Below are 11,387 nucleotides of genomic sequence, written 5' to 3'. Positions count from 1 at the left end.
TTTGCAATAGTACTATATAGACTACATTTTTGCTGAAAATTCTTTAGAAATCATCGCATATTAGTGATATTACAAACTACAGCTATTACTATGGTCTATGGTGGTGCTAATATAGAATCTTATAGAGATCTTTCCAGGGCCGTGCCGACCGATATTTTATTGGGGGGGTGTCACAAAATTTTGGGCCCCTCAACACTTTATCGACTTTTGGGCCCCCTTAAAAGTCGCAACCTATTTAATGTTTCAGTAAATCTTTTACAGTTACAAATAATTAGAATCTAACCATTGCAAGTTTAATTTTGCCCAAACGAAGGAATGTACAGTCATATCAATTTAAATAATGCGCCTGTGTTTAATTCCAGACCACGCCTTGCCAAGGTTTTGGAGATCAACCTTCTCAGCCAAATCTTTTTCGCATGCCAAAAGCATAAGAGAATCAAGTCTTTTATTGTCCATTGAATTTCTACAGCGGGACTTGACAAACTTAAGCTTACTAAAACTTAAGTTTTGAATAAATGAATAAATACCCGGCTTAATTTGTCTTTAATCCTGCTTAGAATCTTTCAATATGATGAAAATGACAGACATTTGAGCCCACAGTTGATGTGATCAAAATAAGACCCAAAAACTTCATGTAAGTCGTGCTTCAAAGGGGGAGAAAACGAGAAGAAAACGCTAGTTTAAGAAGACATTAGGGGAGAAAACCAGTTGAAAATCGAAAAATGTTGGTTATTTTCTTCATAAATATAATTATTTTTAGCTTTGTTGTTAAATCAAATAACTGAAATAAGGCAAGTTCTTCCCCAAAAGCAGGGCCCCTTAGGATTTATTTTGGGGGGGTGATACACCCCCCCACACCCCCCCAGGAGGCACGGCCCTGGATCTTTCGAGAGTCATTTTAACCATTTTACTTTTCGTAAGCCTGAAATGAAGTAATAACAAGGTCCCTGCTCAGGCGTTAACTCCTGCGGGCTACAGTTATCTCGTAGCAACAGGGCATGTTCGTGACACCCGCGCGAGAAACGATCATAGGACGATTTCGATTCGTTTGAAGATTCGTAAACTCGCTACGCAAAAGGAAAAACCGACCTACGGTAACTGGAGTCAACATGGGTACGAGGTTGATGCAATATATGGGAGTGTATAATCAGTGACCGGAATTAATCAATATAAACTGGAGTGACTACATCCATGGTTGTACACCAATATCAAGTTGTTTTACACTGCATGTAGCTATGTGTCTGACACTTCACCATAGCGTTGTGTGGATCATATGATTAATATATGATTAGTGTTTTCTAAGTGTTTGATCCTTTAAGTGCTCACGAAAACCAGACTAACGAAAGCAGAAATGCATTCCGAAAAAATTACATCATCGCTCAGAAATTTATAATCAGGTTCTGGAAGTTTGAAAATATGTGAAATTTCACACCATTGCACGTGCATGGAGACGTTGTTTATTTCAGGGACGTAGCCAGGGGGAGTCTTGGGAGCGGCGGTTCCCCCCCTTTTTATTGCTAATATATACATATACTTCGAAATGCATTAAATTATTTAAGAAGAATTAAATCTACTCAGTCTTTCAAGTATGCTTGTTTATTCAGTCCGGGCTGAAACTCAGTGTTTACTGTTGTTGTCATGTCTGATGTAAGACAAGTTGAAACTCCTGCCTCACGCCCCCCCCCCCCTCCCGCTCTATAGAGTCTGGCTATATACGTCCCTGGTTTATTTTCCCTATCTACAGTGTTGGGAGACGAAACTGAGCCACTCCGCTCCTGAGACAGGGCATCAAATCGATTTAACAAACGTATTTCAAGCCTTTCACTGCATGACGACTACTATCTATAGTAATACAAATATCCCTTACCATTAAAAAACATAGGATCGCTGCTTCCTACATAATCACGTTCGTACTAAATATAGACCGTGATTTTTATACTATATATATATATATATATATATATATATATATATATATATATATATATATATATATATATATATAGGTTTAAAGGGGGGTTCCACTAAGGAAAATTATCCTCCTCAAAAGAGTTTTCTTTGTTTGCCAGTGTATAGAAATACATAGATAGATAAGTCCCAGATGAGAACTCATAGACACATTCAAATGATTTTCTGGCGGATCCGATGATGCCGCTCCAAAGAATACGTTTCTTGAATAAAAACCAGACTTCGTAGACGTATATAGCTAATCTATACTGCGGTAAGGTCCTAAATAGATTTTCTTAATTACACGTTCACGCCGAACGATGAAAGCAAGTATATAGCCGTGTGCATGTAGTTTCAACGTTTTTTATTCTAATAACGAGATACATCACTCCGAAGAATTGGTTTGTGCGGACTTATTGAGAACCTTATTGAGCTCACTATTGAAAAAAAGTTTATTGTATATGAACAAAACGCAAAAAATATTCATAAATACTCTTAGTACGAGGCTGAACAATCCTGGGCTTTATTGACCCGGCCAAGCCAATTCTTTGAAGTCGTGAATTACAAACATAACGTTCTGTACTAACTAACTAATATTATTAATAAATATATCTTACATTGGAAAAAGCTATAAATTATAATTTATGTACGGTAAAACTAACTTTTACACGGTAAAATTAATTTTTTTCCACATATACTTTTTACGATTACTATGCTAACGCAAGCTAGCTAATGTACTGGATAATAACGATAATAAGTACGCACTTTCGTTCAAAAGAAATTTTGGAAATTTGATGCCCAAATTAATGCATATGCATGATTTTTGATGGCAAACATTGCTTTGATGGAAAACATACTGCATGGCACCACCAGTCACTTCATGATCAACTAGTTGTCATGTCAAAAATTCACATTATACAAAGCAGAACATACTTTTCTTTCTTCCGTCGTTGATGAAGCAATTTCTCTGTTACTTTGATATTTGGACCACCAAAAGGCATATTTGGATATTTAAAGCTTGGGGTTGAGGTCTTAAGTGAGTTATGACCGATATTTTTCTCAAGAATTAGAATATTTTTCTATAGTGCAAAGATAAATGATTTCACCGTCATATCATATTTCACCGCCAAACAGTTGCCCGCGGCCACAATGAATAAATAATCACAATGAATGTCGCTTTTTAAGTTGAATAAGAAAGAACTGTGAGTCAGCTTGTAAAGTTCCTGGCAGACATCTAACCATTCTTACGTGCCCTTGTTCATCAATAGATAAATACCAGGCTCTCTTGCCGCGATATGCTTTTAGTTTGTATGAAACATAAAATTTATCGTCCATTTTCTCCTCAAATATAAATTGATCAATTTTCACATCTTTAGTTTTACTCTAAAATGCGGTTAAAAAGTTCAGATATAGCTATCAGTTGATAAAATTTGAAGAAAATTTTGCATTTCAATAAATTTGATCTGAAGAGCAGCGTAGCTAGCCTGGTGATAATATTTTGCGGTTTATTCTGCATGTTAAAACAATCAATTTCTATGGAAATGAATATTTATAATAACGGGAGTAAATTGTCTGACCAGCTACGCTACTGCATCTGAATATTATTTTATGTACACTTACCGTGAGAAACATGTTACCATTTTTATCAACAGCTAAATACTTGGAGCTATCTTTTGGACGGAATGAAATAAGATTTTCCCCCATGGAAATAATTTGAATTTTATCTGGAAGAAGTGAAGGTATACAACTTTTATTAATGATGCGTTCATTAATTTCTTGTTATGCAAAGGCTAATCTCGGGCAGGGTTATATTCCCCGTACGCAAATACTTTGAAAAAATAATTTAGTCTTCCTATATTTAAGGATTACATGCAGTAATTCAACACAAAAAGCTCAACGCATGCTCAAATGCAGTTGATTCAAAAAGACTGATATTGTATGCATTCACGCATCATTTTCCAGAATAACGCATCTATAACGGCCAACAATTTGGGAATAGTATTATATAAGCTATATTGCCAACTTTTATTAAATCCATCTGCGCCTAATTCATCTTGTTGACTTGTTCCGACAACCAAAGGCAAAACCATGCATAAAAATGATGGTATTAACATTTGTCTAGTTATCATTCGACTTTGCCAGACATATTTTTATTTAAAAAAAATATTATTTTGGGATTTGGACTTGTATCAAGCAGTTGAAGGACAGTCAGATGAGGCGTGTTGGCACATTGTCCATGCATATAAAAAAATTTTGTCATTAGGTTAATCAAGTTATATAAAAAAAGTAAACAATATTACGCCCATGCATGATGCCCATATTCACTAGCTGGTCCAGTCGTGCAAGTTCTTTTCATGGAACTCTCGGTATATTTAGTTATTTGCTGAATTGTATAATATTTTGTTAAACCTGCTAACAATTGCTTGCATGTCGGATCATTTTTTTTCCCATAAAATATTCCTAAGCCTTTTTGTATAGAAAATGAAGCCTGCATCATGCATGGTCGGTATGTGGCAATGATTTGAGTAAATTTCAGAGATGTAAAGGCAATAAAAAGAGAAGTGGAGCATATATCGTGCCTATATGACCTTTTAGGTTTTATCTAATCATCTCAGTTCTATTATTCTAACCATAAGTCTTAATACATTATCTTCTTATATTCGTGTTATTGGATATTCATGTTGTCCAGTACTATTCAGTCAATATACTTGAATCACGAACATATGCACAAAACATGCAAGAGAATCGTACTTTTCCAAAAATACCACTGACTAAGCTCCCTACATGAAGCAAAACAGTATTTTCGCACCACTTTCGCTTAATTTTTTTTATTATGCGGAGGCTGTAATGATTGAAGTTTGAAGAGGAGTTATTCTGTTGTAAAACATTGTATTCTAATTCTGGAACTGACGAGCAACAGCCGGAGAATCAACATGCTAGACGTTGTGGAATGGAACATACATATGTGTAGGAAGAAAAAGACCAGAAATAATGCAATACTGCCATAAGTGCTGACAGCTTGGCTGTTCTTGACCAACAACTTTTGATGACAACAATATCAATAAAGATTTTGCATAAAAAGGGCCAGTCTCGCCACAAGTCTTGCTACAGTACAGCCGTTTTTTTGAAGTAACACAATATTGATACATCGCACATACAGCACAAAATATCACACTTCTGCTCGGCCTGCCATATTAACCATTTTTCTCTACCTATTACACTAATTACAGGTAGTGTAGCGATCTATAGATATAGTGGGTAATGGGTAATCGGTTGGCCACAGTTGTTTTGATTCATTGTGTTAATAGCAACATGTTGACTGCATAGCGTGATATTCTTGTACTATTTTTAATAAAAACATAGTGACGCGTCAACGAAAGCGAAGAGTCAGATTACATTTCACAAAACATGGATGAATCAGGCTATATTTTCTATGGTTTAAACTTTATTCTTATAAATATCGTGAAGATACCAGGGTGACCAGGGTCAGTATACTGACATTGCCCAGTACATGACAATACGACTTATACGAGTAAGTGCAGTAGAAATGGAAGAGGTATAAAATATTATTTATCACCCTATTCTTTCTGACAGACAGCCAGAGTTCATCGGTGCCAAACGATATTTTTGGGAAAGCTTATCCGTTCCCAAATTTATACACAAAATATTTTCCCGGAGTTTTGATGTTTGTCGTCGGACACATCAGTATATTACCAGAGGAAAGATAAGTTTATCGGTCAACTAATAGTAAATATTATTATTATCCTGGAAAAACAATGCAACAGCTGAATATTCTCTATAACACGTGGTCACAGCTGATGAAATACGATTTTTATCAATTTTCAAACAGAATCGCTTTTAAAAGTTTGTACATGACTCGGCATAATAAGTGAGACTAAGCCCATTAATTGTTCATTAAACAGAAAAATTAATGTAAAAAAAATCTAGATCTTATGAGGTCGATGAAAAGTTTAGTTAGACCAGCCGATGTATATGGAGATAATTTTCAGCGATGACGATTAACAGTGCGCACGCAATCTGAATAAATTCCGCACTAAATGCGCATAGTTTGCGTGATTTGTGGATATAGCGCGTTAGATATACTATACAATTAAAAGGACATTTACTTACTAAAGGCGTCTGTTACATTCTTTGTTCCCATAATTTCACCAGATTTAGAGATGGTTAGGAAAAAATCATTACGATTTTGTAGTCTGCAAATCCTGCGATTTGGATTTGGTGGTAAACGTCCCATAAACATTTGTACTTGCTGTACTTCTTCATGGACATGGAAGTCTGTAAATATACAACCCTGACGATGTGAAAATTCGTGATTTAGACACTTCGTGTATCTATTCATCTTAGTTTGCTTGATACTTTTCACAGTCAAACCTTTCCAACTGTTTGTTGATGAAAATATTTTCTTTATGTCAGAAATAGACACTTAGTGTGTCTTTGTATGCTCTTAAATAACATTATTATGTTAAAACGGAAAGCTTGCCAGGTTTAAATAATCTTTCCTTATTGGCAAGAAGTCTCAAGTTTCTTATGACCCTATTTGACCTGGAGGTGTTGTGTGTCTTTTCTTACAGTCTAATTAACACACATATTTATATCAATTATATGTGATTTATTAAATGTTTAAAACAGTTAAACAGATTTAATTCATATTTCATTGAATCTCTTTTTTATTAGAATTCAGAACTACCAACTAGTTCGTGTTAACACACTATTGTTGCAAGCACAAACAGGAAAATATTAAATAGATTAGAATATTAATAGTTTCAGGCGGAATCAAAAAGCTTGTTATATATTCTTCATTAATATTAGCCTAGTTCGTATTTTCTTTAATCCACCCAGTTTAAATACACGTGCACCGACACACGAGGTGCACCGTTTTTGGAAATAATTCTATTTGACTGTGTGTTTGGAGAGAATTAAATATATATATCCGTTCTGTAATATACCTCATGCCAAGATACATCCTGCACGTCAGTAGTTTGTTCAACGTCGTCATATAACCGCGGATGCGACCTTTAATTTGCATTTTGCAAGCGTCGTTTGTCTACAGGATGGCTTCTTATCAGAAGGAAAGTGCTGCCGGGAATCCGCCGGATCTAAAAATCGTCGTTTTTTTCGTACTATAGCTAGTTTATCAACAATTCATAGATTTCCTAATTGAACTTATAGAGCATTCGAAGGTCATACTTCAAAAATCCAATCTAAGTTATTTTAGGTGTAAACGCCTCCTAGTTTAACATTTATTCAAACATTTAGTTTTAAATAAGCACAAAAAACACTGGATATCGTTCCGGATACCACTTTCAAATGTAAAAATGTCCAGGTCAGTTTACATCTATACCATGCACAACTTCTGGGGCATGGCATACGATAATATTTGTATAACAAGAAGAAATTTACTATAAGTGCTAACAAAGCATTAAATATAAAATGAAAAAGCATAGAATAGAAGGATTTTGCTTAAGAATAAGTTGGGCTTTAGATTTTGCACAAGCATCTTCAAATCTTGCATAATGGACATGCACTTCCTATAGCAGGTTTTTAAATTCCTACAATCATTTTTTATTTTATCATTAAGATTTAGTAGTTTATATCGTTCAAGTAAAATGTAATAGATCTTCCTTACTCAAGTAGCGTTGACACAAATAGTCAAAATTATGAAGAATTACTTCTTCACAGTTGATAGAAAACGCCTGAAACGAGTTTGCCATAGAAACATTCACCACTGGCATGCAGCCAGTTGATAAGAGGCAATGTTACCCAGCCCCAACAAAAATTTTGAAACAGATTACATGCTATAAAACTGTCCTTACTTAGTTTATTAACTGCACAGTACACCCTTCTCGATTACTTAAATTGTTTTTCGTATCACTCAACGTGTGATTGATGAATTTACAGGCTGCTATCATTTCTTAGTTTTCTGGAAAAAAAAACAAGCTGAAAGCCCCTTATTATAGCTGTCTCTGTTCTCAGTATCGTGGGTAGTCAAGGATTGAAAAATACGATTGCGGCGTTGCGCGTCGTTATCAGAAATTGGAATCAGTCTTTCAGCTTCTCAAATTCCTGCTGTTCCTCTTCTCTTGGACCTTGTTTCCTTATGAGTCGGTCCCCCCAATGGCTTCGCAAGAGATCAATATCTCAGGATGAACTTGGCAAGATATGCAGTCATTCCATGTATGAGCTTCCAACTGCGAATATGAATTGTTCCTTTTGACCTTGTCTTGAGGGTATAGGCCATTTTGAACGAAGCATTAGTGGTAATTCTTAACACCCGAACGGATCGTTCCCGCTTTAAACTAAATTTAAATGTAGAAAACTTCATCAGTACGGCTTTGAAAAGAGCATCTGAAGACTGGAACGTTTGGTTGTGAAATATTTGAAAATGTAGAAAACATAACTCGGCTACTGAGTTGGCATGTTTTTTGGAAGCAATGTCAGTGAGCGAGGCAGATGAATATCATTAAAAAGGTAGAACGTTAAAAAAACAGTTTGGGACAGTAATTTAAAATCAAATATTCGTTTTACACTCGGGAGAATGTTTTTCGTGCACTTACGTGAAAATAAACGGTGTTATTTCCGTTGCGGTGAAGCAAATTGCTTCCCACCCCAATCGGTATCAAAATCGGTATGCCCTTGGCTTTGCTCTCGGGGTGGAGGCCCACATTATTTGGACACATAAAGTTTTGCAGTTTTTTTAAATTTACTTTATTGCATTGACATCAACAATATATTTAAGCAATAATTTGTTTATTAAAAACAACTTGATAACGGCTGAAAACTGAATTATATTTGGATAAAGAAAGAGGATTTATTCTGTGGTGGGAAAGAGCAATTCACGTCGCGTAGAAAACTGGATGCAAAACTACTCAGTTAGTTTTAGACCGACGACGTCATCACGGGACCTAAAATTTCCCTGTTCGGGTCCCTCCACCAAGATGGCCCCTCCTTTGCCTTTGGCCCTCCAAAAATATTTCGTGGTAAATGTAAAGCAATAGCATCGGACGTTTCAAAGCTTTCAATATTTTTACGTTTGAAACAGATATCATTTGTACAGCGGGAAAATGTGTTTCTTCTGTAATAGTATTCTTAAGTACAATAATATACCTTAATATACTATCATCTATATATTATTGAGTCCAGATCTGTTTTCAATTAATTGCACAATCGTCAATTGCCAAAATTGGCGTTGTATTGTCTCAACAACAACAATCCTAGAACAATCAGTATATTTTAAAATCGAGTTGTATGAAGATTTAAAGAAAGATCACACTTCATTTTTTGTAGTTGACTACAAACATGATTCCAAACTGTTCTTGATATGTCTATAATATTCATAGTTGTTATCCCAGAGTCATGGTATTGGTAGTTCGTATTGAAAAACAGATCCGTGATATGTTGATGAAAATTGGGAGGATCCTCCATTGACAAATGAGGAAAGAATTTAATCATGTTAGCATCGTTGTTAAACTGAACAGGAACTTCGACAGTTGCTGGGTAGACAATGTACACCTAGAGAAAACAGAATATTATATTTATAGATATTATGATCATGAAAAAGCACAAGCTATGATTAACATTTTGTAACGAAATGTACGTGGCTGAGCCTATAGTTCAGTTTAAAACTCTCCTCACTAAGGTACTAGGTTCGGAATATCTAGAATGCTTTTTTGAGCAGAGAATCACCTGCAGTGTTCTAGCAAGTATGAAATAAAGGGGGGTGGGGGGTTGTGGCAATACCTGACAGTTGGACCCTCAGATACTTCTTCTTGAATTAGGGATCAATAATATAATTTGTCAATTAAGAAATCAACATATCATGTGTATATTCTTACCATATTTTTATCTTCATTACAATAGTCTGACTTTAATTTGGACATTGTTAGATTAAATGTCTCTCTAGAACTTCCAGCAAGATCATGGACATATAGTTTATGTGTATTGATTAGGGCATCATTTGGCCATGCTAGTAGATGTGTTGGAGGCATATACGTATGAAAATAAACCACATGGTGACAATATGACTCAGCAGAAACATGTACTTTTTCATTGATACTTTTATGAAGGTGATATAATGAGGGCACAATACCAGCTTGGTGTAGAATCCCAAAAAATATACAACCAATTACATTCCAAATAGACCATGACAAAAGTAGTGATGGGGAATTTTTTGGTCCAGCTATTTTAGAAGAAAATAGCAATACCATAGGAATGAAGACTGGCATCAAAAACCGAGGTTCTTGATGTGGTACAAGTGAAAGGATGAATATAGGTACAGAAATACTAAGAACCAAGAGAACGTCGTGAAACTTTTTGTAACTAACATGGCTTCTAGTTTGTTCATTCTGGTTTTCACCACCAAACTTCCATATCAGTGTTCCAAGCTCCAAGTACAGCAGAAATGCCATTGGTCCAAATAGCAATGGTATATTGACAAGAAAATGAGTAAAGAAAGGATGATATCCATGGGCATGAGAATGAAATGCATTGTACTTTATAAAATTCATTGGAGTAACAACCAAATTACCCTCTTGTAAGTATCCAAAGTACCAAGAGTCCAGCAAAATAAATACCATGCTGGTAATGAGAAAACCAAGTGCCATTAATATCAATTTAGCTACAGTCTTAACAACATAGCTTTGTTGCCTTTTTACCTGATCTATAAGAAAACCAAAGTAAGGCACCAGTGCAAACACAAGAAATGTTTGTCTGCAAAAAAACCCCAATGAAGTTAAACTACCAACCAGGATGCAAATAGAGCTTGGCATCTCATGTTGCTTGTCCTCATTACTAACAGAGACTTGTTTATCACGAGGGTTTATAAGCAACATTATTATTATGCCAAAAATACCAGTTTCCAACGTGTTTGAAAATGGCCGTGTTGCGAATACATGTGTCACATATGATGTAGATAATACCAGCAGACAGTTAAATGGCTTGAGGTTTAGTCGTCGGCTGATAACATAGACTGGCAAATCAAATGAAATTAAAGAGATTAATGTCATATGAATTCTTGGAAATATGAGTAATAAATGAGGAGTTATATCAACGAATTTGGACAAGAAGCTGAGAATTAAAAAGGGAATTCCTGAAGTTATAAATGCAGATATTGGACTTCTCACTGGAAATTCTTTATTCCACTCCCAAGTCACTGTGGAGTTTATCTGAAAAATGTCTTTGGCCATTATTTCTGAGGATTGGAAAAATTCATCTGGATACAAGTAGCCATTTTGAACAAAACTCGGCAGTAGAAATCGTAGTGGAATTAATATGAAGTAAGCAATGCGTTGACATCCATCTCTTTCGTACCAATTCATCATTTCTGGAGGATTTTTAGAACAGTAAGTGAAATATATAAATATGCAGTGAAATTTCTGGTAATTTTACCACCTGACTTTGCGGGCAATATAAAGACATTAGGT

At 35.3% G+C, this 11,387-nt stretch overlaps 2 protein-coding genes across 4 annotated transcripts; both read right to left on the bottom strand.

Annotated features, from left to right (window-relative positions):
• Window positions 1–2,632: 2,632 nt before the first annotated feature.
• LOC114521579 (fibroblast growth factor 10-like) lies at window positions 2,633–6,438 on the bottom strand. The gene is made up of 3 exons (XM_028542059.1): window positions 6,079–6,438; window positions 3,568–3,671; window positions 2,633–3,330 (listed from the first exon to the last, which is right to left on the bottom strand). Exons 1-3 carry the CDS (start codon window positions 6,305–6,307, stop codon window positions 3,109–3,111), a joined length of 555 nt encoding a protein of 184 aa, XP_028397860.1. The 5' UTR covers window positions 6,308–6,438; the 3' UTR covers window positions 2,633–3,108.
• Window positions 6,439–8,976: 2,538 nt separating this feature from the next.
• LOC114521407 (GPI mannosyltransferase 4-like) lies at window positions 8,977–11,344 on the bottom strand. Of its 3 annotated transcripts, none has more exons than XM_028541852.1 (3): window positions 11,088–11,168; window positions 9,801–10,933; window positions 8,977–9,477 (listed from the first exon to the last, which is right to left on the bottom strand). In XM_028541852.1, exons 2-3 carry the CDS (start codon window positions 10,794–10,796, stop codon window positions 9,199–9,201), a joined length of 1,275 nt encoding a protein of 424 aa, XP_028397653.1. In that variant the 5' UTR covers window positions 10,797–10,933; window positions 11,088–11,168; the 3' UTR covers window positions 8,977–9,198. The 3 variants fall into 3 exon arrangements, with proteins under 3 accessions (XP_028397653.1, XP_028397655.1, XP_028397652.1); XM_028541854.1 differs by lacking the exon at window positions 11,088–11,168 and having other exon boundaries at window positions 8,978–9,477; window positions 9,801–10,542; window positions 10,620–10,685; XM_028541851.1 differs by having other exon boundaries at window positions 8,978–9,477; window positions 9,801–11,344.
• Between the last annotated feature and the right edge of the window lie 43 nt (window positions 11,345–11,387).

This window comes from Dendronephthya gigantea, unplaced genomic scaffold (assembly GCF_004324835.1).
Source record: "Dendronephthya gigantea isolate DGI-Jeju-01 unplaced genomic scaffold, DenGig_1.0 000020F, whole genome shotgun sequence".
Lineage (NCBI taxonomy): Eukaryota > Metazoa > Cnidaria > Anthozoa > Malacalcyonacea > Nephtheidae > Dendronephthya > Dendronephthya gigantea.
This window is presented reverse-complemented; position numbering and strand designations above follow the sequence as displayed.

Coding starts and splice junctions, on each gene's coding strand:
- LOC114521579 (XM_028542059.1), bottom strand. CDS start 6,307: ATGAATAGATACACGAAGTGTCTAAATCACGAATTTTCACATCGTCAG. Junction 3,672..6,078: donor GAATGTAACAGACGCCTTTA/GTAAGTAAATGT, acceptor CACTTCTTCCAG/ATAAAATTCAAATTATTTCC. Junction 3,331..3,567: donor ATGGTAACATGTTTCTCACG/GTAAGTGTACAT, acceptor ACCGCATTTTAG/AGTAAAACTAAAGATGTGAA.
- LOC114521407 (XM_028541851.1), bottom strand. CDS start 11,285: ATGATGAATTGGTACGAAAGAGATGGATGTCAACGCATTGCTTACTTC. Junction 9,478..9,800: donor GTAATGAAGATAAAAATATG/GTAAGAATATAC, acceptor TGTTTTCTCTAG/GTGTACATTGTCTACCCAGC.